The 15604-nt window shown below is 54.1% G+C and overlaps 2 protein-coding genes across 4 annotated transcripts in view; one reads left to right on the top strand and one right to left on the bottom strand.

Moving 5' to 3' along the window:
* The window catches only part of NAE1 (NEDD8 activating enzyme E1 subunit 1), a 56850-nt gene that overhangs the window by 27825 nt on the left and 13421 nt on the right, over nt 1-15604 (bottom strand). The gene's annotated exons all lie outside the window — the stretch shown is intronic.
* On the top strand, nt 4099-12764 carry CA7 (carbonic anhydrase 7). Of its 3 annotated transcripts, none has more exons than XM_011290124.4 (7): nt 4099-4263; nt 6795-6992; nt 9769-9887; nt 10584-10679; nt 10783-10845; nt 11372-11527; nt 11987-12764. In XM_011290124.4, the coding sequence occupies exons 1-7, from the start codon at nt 4224-4226 to the stop codon at nt 12107-12109; spliced, it is 795 nt and encodes a 264-aa protein (XP_011288426.1). In that variant the 5' UTR covers nt 4099-4223; the 3' UTR covers nt 12110-12764. The 3 variants fall into 3 exon arrangements, with proteins under 3 accessions (XP_011288426.1, XP_019675414.1, XP_019675415.1); XM_019819855.3 differs by lacking the exon at nt 4099-4263 and adding an exon at nt 4398-4767; XM_019819856.3 differs by lacking the exons at nt 4099-4263; nt 10584-10679 and adding an exon at nt 4399-4767.

A 15604-nucleotide genomic window follows, 5' to 3' on the forward strand; every position in this document is an offset into this window, starting at 1 on the left:
GGTTGGCCTTAGCTAGGGGAGCCTGGATCCTTGGGTTCCCAAGCAGTCTGGGGCTAGCTCTGCCCTGGAAGAGCTTACAATCCTTGAGAAACCAGGCAGAAAGAATAAGTCACAACCCAGGACACCTTCCCAGGCCTCTACCACGATCTCTCCTGTCCTTGCCTATCCTAGCCCTTCTCATCCTGGTGTTCCTTAGCCAATCTCTCGCCTTTCACCCCCACTCCTCCCCGAGGCAGGTGTGGGTCTGTAATGTTCACAGTTGTATCTCCCATGCCTGGCCCGGAATGTGGCATTAGTAAGTCTTCGATCAATGCATATCGTGTGAGTGAGTTGGGGAGGAGCAGAGAGAGCAGGAGACACAGAATCTGGAACAGGTTCCAGGCTCCGAGCTGTCAGCACAGAGCCTGATGCGGGGCTTAAACCCACAAAGCGCCAAATCATGACCTGAGCTGCAGTCGGACACTTAACCGACTGAGCCACCCAGGTGCCCCAAAAGAATAAATTTCTGAAACTACTTCCACCATACTTTCTCACTCTAAAATGTCTTACTGGCAATATGTATATCATCTGATTTGGTAATTCCACATGTAGCAATCTGTCCCAAGGAAATTATCAGACACACACACATACACATACACAAAGATGTATAAATAAGAATGTTCACTGTAGTGCTATTTACAATAGTAAAAACCAGAAATAATCTATACACTAGAGATTATTAAGTGTTGAGCTCTCGAAGGCAGGGAAATGCTTACCATAGGGCATTAGATGAAAAAAAAAAAAAAAAGGTCACAAAGCTATCTATATGATTCTCATTATCTTTTCAGTACTACTCAGACATACCTAAAAAGCCTGGCAGGATAGTCACTAAAATGTTAATAGTGATGATTCTTGGGTAATAACATAACCAGTGGTTTTAACTTTCTTCTCTGTGTTTTTCTGATTCTTCCAAGTTGCCTACAATGAATAGATGTAATTAGAAATGGGATGTTTGGGGTTCTAAATGTGCCCAGCAAACTAAGGAAAAGGGGCAACAATAGACATTCTAGGGTCCGAGGAGTACATCCTTGATACCAGGAGTCTCACAGACATCATGTCACCTGACCATCCTATTAGCCTTCTAGACTCTCTATTTCTGTTTTGTAGATGAGAAGACAGGTTCAGAGAGGTAAAGTAACTTGCTACAAGTCACACAGCCAGGTATGCTTGGAGCCATGCATGAGATCATTCCATCTGACTGTATGCACACATAAACATACGTACTTTGAGTGGAAATGTTTTTTAAAAAATATGACAAACTGTAATTTTGACTTTAGAGTCTCCAGGCCACAGGGATTCTGGCCTGGCCTGTTGGCCCTGTGCATTAGGTACAATGAGAAGTACACCTGACTTTAGTTGTTGCTAGGGCATTGGGCAGCTATTGTCTCAACCAATGCTCACAGGGATCCGCATGAGGAAGGCTGGGCAGGGACAATCCCTTCAGTTATCTTGTAGAGCAAAGACATTGTACCTTCCAGAGAGGAAGTGAGATCTGGTCAAGATCACTTGATGAATGAGATATGACTGTGTAAACTGTCCCTGCCCTCCTCCTCCAGCCCTCCATCATAGCCCTCATACCCACTCACCCCCTCCTCATGTTCCCCTTCCCCATCAACAGTGAACCACTAATGCAGTGAGACCAAAGAGTAAATTTTGGGGCAGTGAAATCAATTCATTTGTAAAGACAACACAGAATAGAAATGGGAGGTGCCTGAATGGGGCCCTAGGCTTTCCCAAGTTGACCTGAGTGGGCTGCTGGGGCAACTGGGCTTCACTTGAAAGGGGCAGAGTGCATCGGCTCCTTCACCTGCCTGAGTGCCCAGCACTCCAGAACCTGGAGTAAACTGCTGAAGACAGGCTGCAGGAAGGAAACAAACCAGATCAACTTTTATTTTGTTGTTAAAGAGGTAATAGTTTCTTTCAGAAGGTACAAAGGAGTAAGCAGTGGTGTCCCTCCTACCCCCATTCAGCACCCTCCCCCACCCTCCCTGTCTCCCAGTCTCCTTCCTGGAGGCACTCTCCCAAGCTTTCTTAAGTCCTTCCAGAGAAAGTCTTGCATATATGCAAATGACAATCAAATTTAAAATCCATTTCCTCCCCCTCTCTGTGCTTTTAGACGTGTTGAATAAGGGACTCAACAGCTCTGGATTTTTATCTTTGCTCTGTCACTGTGTTCCCTAACTCTTCCCTAACTCAACTTCTCTAAGCCTTCCTTTCCTCATCTGTAAAACGGGACAAAAATCCACCTACGGTTGCTGTGATTGGATGCAAGCTGTATGAATAATTCCAACTTTATTTTTTTTAATACTATAAATAACTATGGAAAAGGCCTGGGTCACTCTAAAGGAGAAGCAGATCAATAAAGTAGATATATTTGGGCCCCCTCCCCAGGCCCTGAGAGTGTTGCGACTCCCCCGGGAGAAGGGTGGCTGCCTCCTCTGGGATGGAGCAAGCATGTCTTCTTGGTCTGAGGATGAGTTCTGGCTTAGACCTGGAGCCTTGGCAGTGTTGTATTCTCTGTCACAAGCTGCCCTTGGGGGCCCCATCCCCTGAATCTCTATCACAAGTCCCCTGCCTCTGCCTGATGGCCATATTTATAGCAAAAACCCCTTCCAGCTCCTAGGTCAGAGAAAGGTAGCTAGGCAGGCTGGGAAGTCAGTGACTGACGTTGGCCCAGCCAAGGAGTTATCAATTAATCTCTGCAACTCTAGCTTGTGGAACTGAGGTTCAGGGCCTAGAAGAGGGAAACTGAGATAGCCACAGAGATGCAGGGGAGCCAGCAGACAAGATGGCAGACTCCTTCCCAAGGTCAGCCAAGAGCAGGGCCTGAAATAGTCTCCTCTGGTCAAGGTCAAATGGCCCTTCACCTCCTGTTGGGTACAGGACCCTGGGTGGGATCATTGGTCTGTCCTTCCATCCACCCATCTGTGTGTCTTCCCAAAACTGCCTGCTGAGGCCTAGTCAGAGACAAGACCTATCCTTGGCACAAGGCCACATCCTAGGATGAATCAGATTGGGCCGCCTGAAGCCAGTGGGTGGAAGACAGAGGAGGGCACAGCAAGGATCAAGGCTTGTGGGCGGGAAAATGTTGGGCCAAGGCAGGCAGTGAGATTGAGTGCAGGGTGGAGGGCCTGAGCTCCTAGTTGGTGTACCAAAGGTCATGAGGAGGCAAGGAGAGGAAGGACAAATAGCAGGTTGTAGAGGGACAGGCAAAGAGTCCTGGAGGGAAGGAGGAAGCAATGGAGAGAATAAGAGGGTGGGAACCTCAGTCTTGGTTCTATGAGGGAGCCAGCTCTTGACTGTCTGTCCTCATGCCCGCGGGTTGATGCTACTTCCTTCCCATTCTCCCTTTGAGGCTCTGGTTCCACCAGGGCCAGGGGTTTGGATTGCCAGTCCTGTCCCTTCTCCTACCCAAAGCTCCTAGATCCCCATAACCACAGGACCCCTGCCCCAGCACCAAAGGGAAGTGGTAAAGAGCAAAGTCTGGAGTGAGACAAACTGGGAGTGAATCCCTTGCACGCTGTGCAGGTCATTTTACCTCTCTAGGCCTCAGCCCTTTCTCTGTGAAAGAGGGCCCATGGAAGTACCACTCAATGTCGTAGGGTAGATACGAGAGGTAGATGACAGAAAGCTTGGCCTGGCGCCTGCCCTAGTGTCTGGCAAACAGGGGAAGCTCCACTTCTGGTGACTTGACGGTCAAGGCACTTTGCATATTAGAGGGGACTTTTTAATCCCAGAGGACTCAGGGCCCAGAGTCCAGGTCCCTGGGAATTGGATTTACGGCTCAGGGACAAGCCCAGGGATGGGGTGGGATGTGGGGAAACCTGGGCAGTCCTCAGCACAGGACAGTCCGGAGCCGTACACGTGAAAAGGGAGAGTCGTCCAGCCAGGGAGGGGGGATGGGGAGTAGGGAGAGAGGTTTACGTCCCCTGACCCACCCCCCCATCTCGACTCAACTCTGGGGTTCAACTGGCCAGCGGGCAGGCGGGCGGGGGCGGGGCACCGCCGGCCTCTTTCGCCCTGCCGGGGGTTGGGGGGGCGGGTCCCCCGGGAACTGCTCCTCCCGCGCGCCGCAGCTTTAAGAGGCTGCTCGGCGGTAGCGAGCGGGGCTGGAGCCGCAGCCAGAGCCAGCGGAACTGAGAGGAAGGAGCAGGCAGGTGCACGGCTGCGGGGACGACAGCGGCATGACCGGCCACCACGGCTGGGGCTACGGCCAGAACGACGGTAGGCGCAGACCCTGGCCAGCCCCGACCCGCTGGATCTAACCCACGAGCCCAGCCGGATTTCCCGGACTTCAAGCCCCCCACCGTCAGGGAGGAACCGGGACCCCCTCTGGCCCAGCCCCCCGAATCCAGCCCACCCGCCCGGCGCAAGCTCTGGCTCCCCCACTCCTGGCCCAAAGTCCGCGCTGCGACCCGGCCTGCCCCGCCGCCAGCTAGCCACCCCCTGGCTGAGCGCGCGTCCTGCCGCCTCCTCCGCGCAGCCCCTGACTGCTGTGCTCGCCCGGACCTGGGCCCCAACACTCACTCACCCGCCGCAGGCACAGGGGGCGGAGGTGGCCCTGGGCAGCTGGGGGCGGTCCGGGCGGAGCTGTGCGCGGGTGTCTATGGCGGGGAGCGCGCACGGCGTGTGTGCGGGGACCTCCCGGGAGCCGGGCTCTGCTGGACAAGGGCGCGATGTCCCCGGGAGAGTTTCCCCGGGGAAGTGTCCGGGCTCTCCTGCTGGCAGGTACGTGCGGGAAGGGGGCATTTGTGGGCGCGCGCGTGTGTCTAGGTGTCTACATCGAGCAGAGTGTCTGAGCACGTCCTGGTGTGAAGCGTGGGAGCCCGTGGCCCACACGAGCCTCCTGGTTTGATTGGGAAAATAGCACCCGATCCTGCCTCAGTTTCCTTAGGATGCATAGGAAGGGAAAAGAGGCAGAGGGAGAGCCAGATGGCTTGAATGTGAGTCTGGGACAGGTCAGTTACCCTTCGGGCTATTTCTTACCAAGGGGGTATAGGGGTGTGGGGTAAGTGTTTCCCCCTTTCCCTCTGGTGAACAGCGAGAACTCAAAACCTACCCTGCCAGGAGAAAATGCTAGGCAGGGCAGGTGGATGTGGGGAGAAAGGAAGGTGCTGGTGACAGGAACACTCCTCGCCTTCCCTCTCCGGAGAGACAGTCACTCTTTGTGGGAGGATGGGGGTCCTGGGCTAATTGGGAGGAGGTTGGGAGGGGGTTGGGAGGTTGCAGTGGGTCAGAAGGAGTTAGGGAGGGGCTGTTGTGTGTCTGGCTCCCTCTGGGATCCAGGGACACAAGAGCATATTTTGGAGGGGAGACCCCCAGAGCTGGGCATGCAAAAGCTAGAGACATTCAGAAAAAGGCAACAGAGACCAGCAAAGTGGGAGAGAGAGGCAGAGAAGGGGCAGGTTGACAGAACCCATAGATCATCTTCCTTCCAGCACCCGCTTTGAGACAGTTTCTGGGTGTTTCCTCCAGAGTCAGAGTCCCCTGACTGTATCCATCTGCTAGTCTTGCCCACCAGCTCTGAGCACCCAGTATCCTATAGGGCCTGCCCCATGGGCCTACCACCCTCAGGCCACTGCCCCTCACCCAGCCAGACCTGGGTCATTCAGGTTAGGAACAATGAAAGAGGGAAGGACAGAGAATAGAGGTGCCGGCATGCGGCATGCTCACAGGACTTCAAAAATAACCCAGTGGGTCTGGGCCACGATTCTGAGTCATCCATTGGGGACACAGCTCTGTCGGCACCTGCTGCTGTTTTCTCAGGAAAACTTAAGAAGCCAAAAACGGGGAGAAGCACCAGCCGGCAATAGCTCTAAAAATAGGTTGCATCTCAGGATGTTCCCCAGGGAGATGCCGAGCCTCTAGGCTGCAGATGGAGCCTCTGGGAGGCAGGTGGTGGGCGCTCGTGGGTGTGCACGCAGGTGTGTGTGTATGTGCTTGCACGAGCACGTATTTTGCTGTAGTCTTTTATTGCAGACCTGGGTTTGCAACAGGGAGTGTTTGTGTGTGACGGTGTATATGCGTGTGTCAGGTGTAGGTGGCAGCGCTGTGTGTTTATACACATGTATGTTGCTGGCCCTGGCCACTCTGGGCCCGATGAACCCAGGTCACTGTGCATATACGTATGTACCCATGAAAATCTCTATAGTCTGTAGGCACGTGCCAGACATGCACGTGCTGTGTGTTTATATCGGTACCGAAGTGTGTGTGCGAAGTGTGGGTGAATTGCCCTCAGTTCTTTCATCTATGAAATGGGGATCATGCTGGTATCTGCTTCACAATGTGATTGTGAGGAACGAACACATGTCTCAGAGCCAAGGCTAGGTCGATGTTAGCTTATGTTATTATTTTCACAAACACCAACACGAACATGCTCAAGGTGCAGGAAGAGGCCAGATACGTGGTACGGTCAGGTCAGGGACTTCAGATGCCTGGGGCCCTCTGTGAGCACTACTGGGAATTAGGGAGGAGTCACTGCCTAGAACCGCCCCTTGGCTTGTGACTATATTGGCTCCCTTCCATAAATTACCTTACGAGGCCTCTTATCAGCTCTGGGAGATGAGTTTTAGTAAGGCCATTTTGCAGACAAGGAAATGGAGGCGGAGAGGGGAAGTGGCAGAGCTGGGACTAGAGCCCCAAAGTAGGGGCTAACCTCTGAAGGGATACCAGGGAGACCGTCCTCCACAGGTGTCCTCAGCCCATGGCCCAGAGATCCAGGCTAGCCTGAGTCCTTGCCCTCTCCCCATCTGCAGGCCCCTCACAGTGGCACAAGCTGTATCCCATTGCCCAGGGAGACCGCCAGTCACCAATCAACATCGTGTCCAGCCAGGCTGTGTACTCACCCAGCCTGAAGCCACTGGAGCTTTCCTACGAGGCCTGCATATCCCTCAGCATCACCAACAATGGCCACTCTGTCCAAGTGGACTTCAATGACAGCGACGACCGAACTGGTGAGTGGCCCTTGGCGGAGGCTGGCCCCCTCCCCCTGGGCTCCTCACCCTGTGTTGGACAGGCTCAGGAAGGCTGGCGTGCTGTGGCAGGGAAGGAAGCCTCCACCTCTCACCAGCTCTGAAGGCTTGGGCTGAGCCTCAGTCAGCTTATGCACAAAACGGGATGCTCTTTTCCTCTCTAGGGTCATAGGGAGGAAAAATGAAAAACGGAAGTGATGTTTGTAGTGCTGGCATATAGCAAATGCTCAAGAAATGTGAATTCCCTTCCTTCTCTTCCATTTACTGCTTTAGGTCAGGTTTGTTTTCACTCTGGGCCCTGTGAGTCACCTGCTGTGTGGCCTAAGGCCAAACCCTCCTCCCTGTGTGATCTGGCCAAGCCCAGCAGAGACAGAAAGGAGCTAATGTGTTCTGTGTGCCAGGCCCTTTGCTAAGGTCTTAGGCAGTTCTTTTATTCTCTCAAGAACCCACCTCTAAAACGGGCAAATAGAGACTCAATGGGGAGTTTGCCCCACTGCTGGGGAGTTCCAAACAAGCCTGGTCCAACTCCAAAGGTCTTCTCTCCAACTCACCCACGAGCTCAAGATTCCAACCAGCCTGCACCAGAGAGCGGCCAGCGGGAACGTATGGCATCTCTTTACCCTGGGATGAGAGTCCAGGTTCTTTCCTAATCAATTCCTAGGTGGAGGCCTCAGGAGTGCTCCTCAGTGAAGAGATTTTATCCTTATAAACAGACCTGTGAAAGGTAGAGTGGGGCAAGGAGGGAACCTGCTAGAGTTTTTTGTGTAAGAGAGTAACTGGTACTCTGCCTCTCCGTCTCCACCTCTCATCCTGCATACAATGAAAGCACACAAAGGAAATTAAGTTTCAAGTAAAAAATCAAAAAGCAGAGAAGAGGAAGGAAACCACAGAGGAGTGATCTTAGTTGCTTAGCCCTGAGTTCCCTGGTAGGTTAGGAAAAAAGGGAAAGAGGGTCAGCTATAGTTCTTGTTGTAGAGGGGAGGAAATCCAGCGGATTCTCAGAAGAAAGACATTTCCTGGAACTGAATTTTTAGAAAAGCGTCTCACCCAGAGCTTTGGGGTTCTTGATGACCCTAAATGACAGTTTGTGATGGAGCAGTTTTCATATGACTGTACCTCCTAACAGCTTGCAGAGGGCATTAAGGGTTCAATTCAGACATCTGTAGCTTCGTGAAGGCCACTGTTGTTGGGAAGGGAGAAAGGAAGCCAAGGGGGCATGCCTCTGGACCAGTGATCCAGCGGCTTACTTTCAGGCCTGGATGGAGCTCCCTCCCTACCAGAATACCCAGGCCTGAGGGGACAGGGAACCAGCAGAAAGAGAGTAGGCTTGGGAGTGAGACATTTGGGGCTCTGCCACTCACCAGCTGTGTGACTTTGGGCAGGACACCTGCTTTTCCAAGTCTCAGTCATACATCTGTCCAATAAGGGATAACAATGTGTTCCTCTCAAGGACACTATGGGGGTTGATGCCAGCAGAGTGCTGAACACATGGTGAGTGCACAGTGAACAGTAGTGTGTTCTGTAGTTAGGACAGGGAGAGGAGGAGAAGGGAGCCAAGCTCAAGGGGTTTACTCCCCGAGAGGCCACACTGCAGCATCCCAGGTGGGGCATGCTCAGAGGGGTGAACCCCCACAGGTCATATCAGACCCTGCTGCTCCTGCCTCTCCCGGACGGAGCAGCCTGATTGGGCCCCCGCCACGGCCATACCCCCACCTCCCGCCCCAGACTTCTTTTGTCCACCAGCCAGCAATGCTTATGGACAGGCCCTGCTTCTCAGATAGGGCAAGGTAGCAAAGAATGGCCTTTGGACTGTTCAGTCATCCTCCTCCTCACGGGGCCCCCAGGGGACAAGGCCCTGCCCTGGTCACCCATCCTGGAGGGGCCTAGTAGAACTCTGAGCCTGGGGCAGTCACCTGATCCAGCGACTCACATTCAAGCCTCGCTGGGGCTCCCTCGACTGCCTGATCCCTTTCACCTGGAAATTCAATCAGTCCCAGGAGGCCTTGTGCCTGGCTCTAGCTCACCAGGTATCAGGGTGAGAAAGTCACAAAACCAGCACAAGTAGGGACCTCCAAAGAGACCACAGGGAATGGCCCGGGCCCGGCCATTAGAGTGGGAACCGTCAGGAGCTGGCCTTTGGACAACACCAGGTCCTGGGAAGGCTAAAGGTTCTAGGGAGACAGTGTGGCCTGATGATTAGGGGATTGGGCTCTGGACTTAAGGAGATACAGGCTTATATCCTAACTTAGTGCCTTGCTGAATGATCTTGACAAAATGTCTTGCCCTCTCTGTGCCTCATTTTCCTCCAATGTAAGATAGAGAAAACACAAAGTTCTGTCTCTTATGACTTCTATAAGGCTTCTAGAAGGATTAAACAAAAGAAGCCCCCCAATCTAACCCTGGGTCCAGGGTCCAGGGGCTCCAGACACGAAAGGCCTATTGTTAGCGATAACGGGAGCTTGGGAGACAAGGGCCCAGCTTCTGTGCACAAGTGGGCAGAAACGGGGAGGGTGGCCAATTGGAGTGGTGCACTCTGTCCCTACCGGACTCCTCTTCCACCTGCAGGCTGCCTGGATTCCTGCCCTGGCCCCGCAAAGGGCCCACGGCACTGGGTGAAGACTGACCCGAGCCCACTTAGCCCAACAAATTTTCCAAGTGAAAACTTTATCCCTCTCCTGGGCACTGGCCTGGTCCTGGCACTACCAGCTGCCGGGCCGTATGGACTCTCTCACATAAATTACTACACTTCTTCTTGCAGTGGTGACTGGGGGGCCCTTGGACGGGCCATACCGACTCAAACAGTTCCATTTCCACTGGGGCAAGAAACACAGTGTGGGCTCAGAGCACACGGTGGATGGCAAGTCGTTCCCCAGCGAGGTAAAGGCCCTCTACCTGAGCCCTCCCTTTATTATTTGGAGAAGGCCAGGATGGTCACGCGCCTGGTGTGGGGGTCGAGAGAGGGTGAGGAGGAACAGCCAGAGGTTTGGGAGAGACCACCCCTAGCACAGGGTATTCCACCAGAACTCTGCCCCCTGGTCTGTGACTCGAGAAGCAGTTTTCTGAAGGACAAGTCCAGTCCTACCACACCCTGCTGACAACCCTTCAAGGACTGAGCCTGGTGTTCAAGGCCCTGCAGAAAGTGGCTTTATCTGGCCTCATCTTTTCCTGACCTCCCCCCACATTGACCAGCATGTGAAGAATCTCCTGTCCATACCTGGCTCTCTCAAACCTCCCAGGCTTTTTGCCTATGCTGTTCTCTCTACCTGGGGTATCTTTCCCCAGGGTTCTGTCTGATAACCCCTTACTTATTCTTTGGACTCAGCTGCAGGCACCATCTTCTCGCATGGATGGCCATTACCTATTTCGCAGTTCACCCAGGGCAGGACCTGAGCCAGATTTCTCTTTGGGTCACCTGGGGCTCAGGAAAGGGTTGGGCCCAGAGCAGTGTGGATGTTATCTGTGGCCCCTGGGGGCTTCCTACCCCTCTTGCAGAGGGAAGCCCGGCTTTGAGCTCCCACGGCCCCTCGGAGGCGCTAAGCACTGGCCTGGCCTGGCCTGTTGTTGCCCCTATAGCTGCACCTCGTTCACTGGAACGCCAAGAAGTATAGCACCTTTGGGGAGGCAGCCTCAGCGCCCGATGGCCTGGCTGTGGTCGGTGTCTTCTTGGAGGTAAGGGGTGGTTATCAGGGCCAAGAGGGGCACGGGGAGGCCAGCATTGCCCCTAGTTCCAGACATGCTGGGTGCTGGGCTCACACTACCCTTTCCCTGACAGACAGGGGATGAGCACCCCAGCATGAACCGTCTGACAGACGCGCTCTACATGGTTCGGTTTAAGGTGAGACCAGGGGTCCATGGTCTTGACCCAGAGCAGCCTGGTGGGAGGAAGAGGCTGGAGCACAGAGTGGGCCCATCCACTGCAGCCTGACAGCAAACTCTCGCTGAGATGAAGAGTACAGGTTAGCAGCTGCAGTGCCCTGCAAATGACTCCTCTTCATTGGAGTCAGTGGCCTCGCTCGGTGCCCAGGTGACGACCTGGTTGGTATAGGATTGAAAGATGGCTTGTTGTGTTAATGGGCATCCTACAGCCAGCTCCGCTAAGGGTAGTTGAAGGAAAAGGCAGAGAGAGAACATGGTGCCCAGAGAGCCCTAGGCACCACAGCTTTTACATATCAGCAAACAGGTGGACAGGGCCGGGTCCAGGGTGGGGGGTGGCATCTGGTATCACAGACCTATGCCCACAATTTGCATCATTGGGCCAAGGAGAAGACTAAATCTTGCCGACAGGAAAGAGTGGGGAGGATGCTGGTCTGGTCCCGGCGGCGGGTCTATGCTGATTCCTGGGTTTGCCTGCTCTGCCCCAGGGAACCAAGGCCCAATTCAGCTGCTTCAACCCCAAGTGCCTCCTGCCTGCCAGCCGGCACTACTGGACCTACCCGGGCTCCCTGACAACGCCCCCGCTGAGCGAGAGTGTCACCTGGATCGTGCTCCGGGAACCTATCAGCATCTCTGAGAGGCAGGTGAGTTCTCCCAGAGTACCAATCGGAGGGCTGGGGCACTCTCAACCAGCAAGCTACAGCTTATAGTCCCACCATCAAGTCTCCCATCTTTTGCTAATAAACATTTAGATTCTTGTTTGGGAGTTCGCTTGATTATTAGTCATTAGGACCTCACCACAGGCTGAGAGGGGAGACCCCTGCATCCTGGGACCACCCTTGCTGTGTTAGAATCTGAATCCTGCATTTGTTGACAAGTCTGAGCTACATGGAGTTGGAACTAGAGCCAGGTGGAGCAGGGTCCAGGTTCAAAGGCCCTTTTGTGGGTAACTGACATCAGGATCCCAAAGAAAGAGAACGAGTGGGTAGCAAGAGGAGAGAGGGGTAGAGCTGGCTGGCAAGGTATGTCAGATGATGTGTCAGGGATCAAAGAGAACGACAGCACCCCTGCTCTGCCCTGAGTATCTCTTCTGTCTTCTCAAGATGGAGAAGTTCCGGAGCCTGCTTTTCACCTCAGAGGATGATGAGAGGATTCACATGGTAAACAACTTCCGGCCGCCACAGCCACTGAAGGGCCGTGTGGTCAAGGCCTCTTTCCAGGCCTGAGCCGCCTACCTGCCCAGCTGGCCACTAGAGCACCATTTTCCCAAGGGCTTCCACGTCAGCAGACACCAAACCATCTGAGGCTCCCTGCCTGGGGGGTGCTGTGGACCCCCCTCCCATTCAGCTGGCTTGCTCCTTGGCCACCCTGGAGGATTCTTAATGGGACCCTCAAGTCAAGGGACACCCTTTGGCTGGGGACAGGAAGGACAGGAGCTGAGCATGGTCCAAGCCTGAGGCTGCCTCTGCTCTCCAAGACCCAAAGGTCCCTGGGAATCTCCTCCCGTCTTCCCCACTGGCAGTGACAGCAGCCCCACCCTGAGCTCACACTGTGATGGACGAGACCGAGCTCCCTGGGGCAGGCAGCTGACATTTCCAGAAAGACTCAAGCAATAATTAGAGGTGGGCAGAGCTGCCCTCTCGGCGTTACCTCTTCTGCAGGCCTCCGCCATGCACGAACCTCACTGCCGGGCCATTAAAATCAGCACCCAGCCTGCTGGAGATGACATGGCCTTTTCCCTCCAGCCACCTGCTGCCATGGGCAGACACTGGCTATGGCTTAGGTAGTTTCTTCCCTCATCCCCTCCCAGCCACCAAAGCCACCTACATGACAATCCATCCATGCAATGATTAATAAACTCATTTATTCCTGCAACAAATACCTACTGAGTACCTGTGCTATGTCAAGTACTGTTGTAGACATTGGGAGGAATTGATGGTGATAAGTCAAGCACAGTATGTGGGGAGGGACATCAGTATGAGCAGGCGAGGGTTATATAGAGGGCCCAGAAAAGGGGGGAGGTACCTCATCTGGTGAAGAAATTAAATTCCAGCCAGTATTCCAAGGCAGATATAAAGGATCAGTAAGTTGGAAGCCAAGGGGAGAGTAGGTGTGCAAACTCAAAGATGAAAGAGAGCCCAGAGTGTAAAACTGAAAAGGACCAGGGGGGCTGGAGGCCTGGGGGAGAGCCTGGGCCCCTCCCAAGGCTAATGGGAGTCATAAAGAGTCTTGGGTAGAGGCTGGGAAGAGCCAGAAGGGCAAAGGGGGAAGATCCCTGAAGAGTGTAGATGAGCAGGCAGAAGTAGCAGCAGGGAGAAGGTGGTGGCCAGTAGCCAGGAAAGAGGAGACGGGGTGGTAGAGGTGGGGAGCGGTGGGACTGGATGAGACAAGTTTAAGAGGTAAAGCACAAAGACAGGGTTTGGCTATCAGAGAGGAAGAGGGGGTCCAAGGGCAGGACCTCCACATGGGCTGGGGAGCCTGGGCAGGAGCTGACCAGGGTGGACATAGGATTCACAGGGCCCTAGCTGAGGAATGCTAGGAACTGGTGTGATGTTGGGGTGTTAGCCAGGAGAGAGGTAGAGAGTCAGGCTGCTCTGAAATGTCCTAAGGTGCTGGAGGGGAGGGGGCCCAGGATGGCCAGAGGAGGAACAGTACGAACCCCTGAGGAGGAGCTGCTGAGAGGTAGGAGAAAAGTCACAGAGTAAGGCCCAACACATCCAGGGGAAAGGGGCATTCTGGGGACTGCTGAGGAGTCTGAGGCAGGGCTGGGGTGAGGATGAGGCTAGGGAACAAAATTAAAGAGGCATGCACCCTCAGGCTCAATCCTGCATTTATAAGATGCCCCTGAGAGTGGGCATCTTCTGAAATTTGTACCCTAACGGCCTCCTCGCCTCACCCTAGTCCAGCCCAAATCTGGAGGGCTCCCTAAGGAAAGTGCCCAGGTGGATTTAGAGACCCAGTCATCACTGCAACCCAGACAGACAGGTAGGGAAGGCAGCAGGCAGCCTGGAGGCTGAGGAGTGAGGGAGGACAGCAAACAGGAAGCAGAGAGATACACTGCTGAGGGGGCACTGGTTCAGGGCCTTTGGAGAGACGGCTGAGGACCCGTATGAACAACCTTGGGAAGAAGGCTGAGCTGCTGAGATTGGAGAGGCTGGTGACACATCTGTCTGCTCACTTCACCACAGCTCCTGTCATTGTCACTATTATCAGAAGGGCCCTCCTGGGTTATGAGGTACTTCTGGACTTTGGGTGAGGCCACAAGGAGAGGAAGAAACTGGGTCTTAGACTTTCAGCTTCCAGCCAGGGATGCAGGGAAGGGAGAGGCTTGTTCTGTTGACCCTTCTCACTCCCATGCTCAGGACAAATCTGTCTCCAGACTGGGTTGAAGTTGAAGAACAGAAGGGACAGAGCCCTTTGATGGGAGGCCAGGCACAGCTTTGCCCTTGCAGGCACCCCTGGCCCGACCTAAGGGCCATTTTCTCCCTCTAGGTTTCCGGAGACATTAAGAAGGGTGGTGTCTGGAGGACGGTGTTTGCTCAGCTTGGGGGCAGGCAGCAGCAGAAAAGCAATGCTAGTGGGGTGCCTGGTGGCTCAGTGGGTTGAGCATCTGACTTTGGCTCAGGCCATGATCTCACAGCTGGTGAGTTCGAGCCTCACTGTCAGCGTGGCAGTATGTCAGCGTAGAGCCTACTTGGGATCCTCTGTCTCCCTCTCTCTCTCCCCCTCCCCTGCTCTCTGTCTCTAAAAATAAATAAAACATTAAAAAAAAAAAAAGAAAAGTAATGCTAGTAAAGCTTCCTCTTAAGACAGGCCAAGGGCCAGGGGCAGATGACTGACTCTCTCCCTAGGATACAAGAACTGTCTTCAGCCCCCGTTTTACGGACAGTGATGATGTGCCTGGGGGAGGGTTAACTAGGCAAGTGGCAGAGTGGGATTTGAACCTGAATCTGTCCCACAACTCTCCTGCTCTGTGCCACAGCAACTGGGCCCACCCACGGGAGGGAGGGATGGGCACGGTGGCGGCCACGTGGAGTTGAAACAACAGGACTGACGCTGCTGGCAATGCCAGGGACCTCGGCCAGCCCCTCGCGGGCATGGTGGCAAGACAGGCCTGGCACCAAAGAGGACTTGAGAAATGGGAGCTGGCTTTATAGTAATTATCCCAAGGCTGCCAAGAATCCTCACTCCTTAAATCTTTCCCCTTAATTTGTTTTTTAATTTAAAACTATTTTAAAATCAAAAGTGGCCTCCTTATGATCACAGCCCAAGATTTGACCCTTTTACATCCAAATGGGATGCCCCAGCTGGATCCCAAATGCCTCCAGCAAACCTGGCCTCAAGGGACCCAGGACTGTGTCCTGAATCCTCACCCAGGACAAGATTGCCTCCTGAAGCTGATGCAGGGCACATTCAGAGCACTCAAGACAAGATAGGCTCTGCTCGCTCCCAGGTTCCCAGACAGCCCTCCCTGGTATCCAGGGTAGCCCACGCCAGTGGCCACAGCATAGACTTTGTGCCCAGGCTAGGGGCATAGACTTCCCTCCAAAGCTGGAGGATGCAGGCCCTGGGTCTCCCTTCTCCGGGCCTCGGGAGATGGGGTGGCTGTAAAGACCCAGCCCCCTGGAGCTCTGTCTGCAGAGGGTCTGCTCCCAATCCCAGTTACCTCTAGAGCTGCTATTGCTGCAGGGGTCTGAGAGGTCCCCATAGGACTGGCTGGG

The sequence above is a fragment of the Felis catus genome, chromosome E2 (genome assembly GCF_018350175.1).
Source record: "Felis catus isolate Fca126 chromosome E2, F.catus_Fca126_mat1.0, whole genome shotgun sequence".
NCBI classification, from domain to species: Eukaryota; Metazoa; Chordata; class Mammalia; order Carnivora; family Felidae; genus Felis; species Felis catus.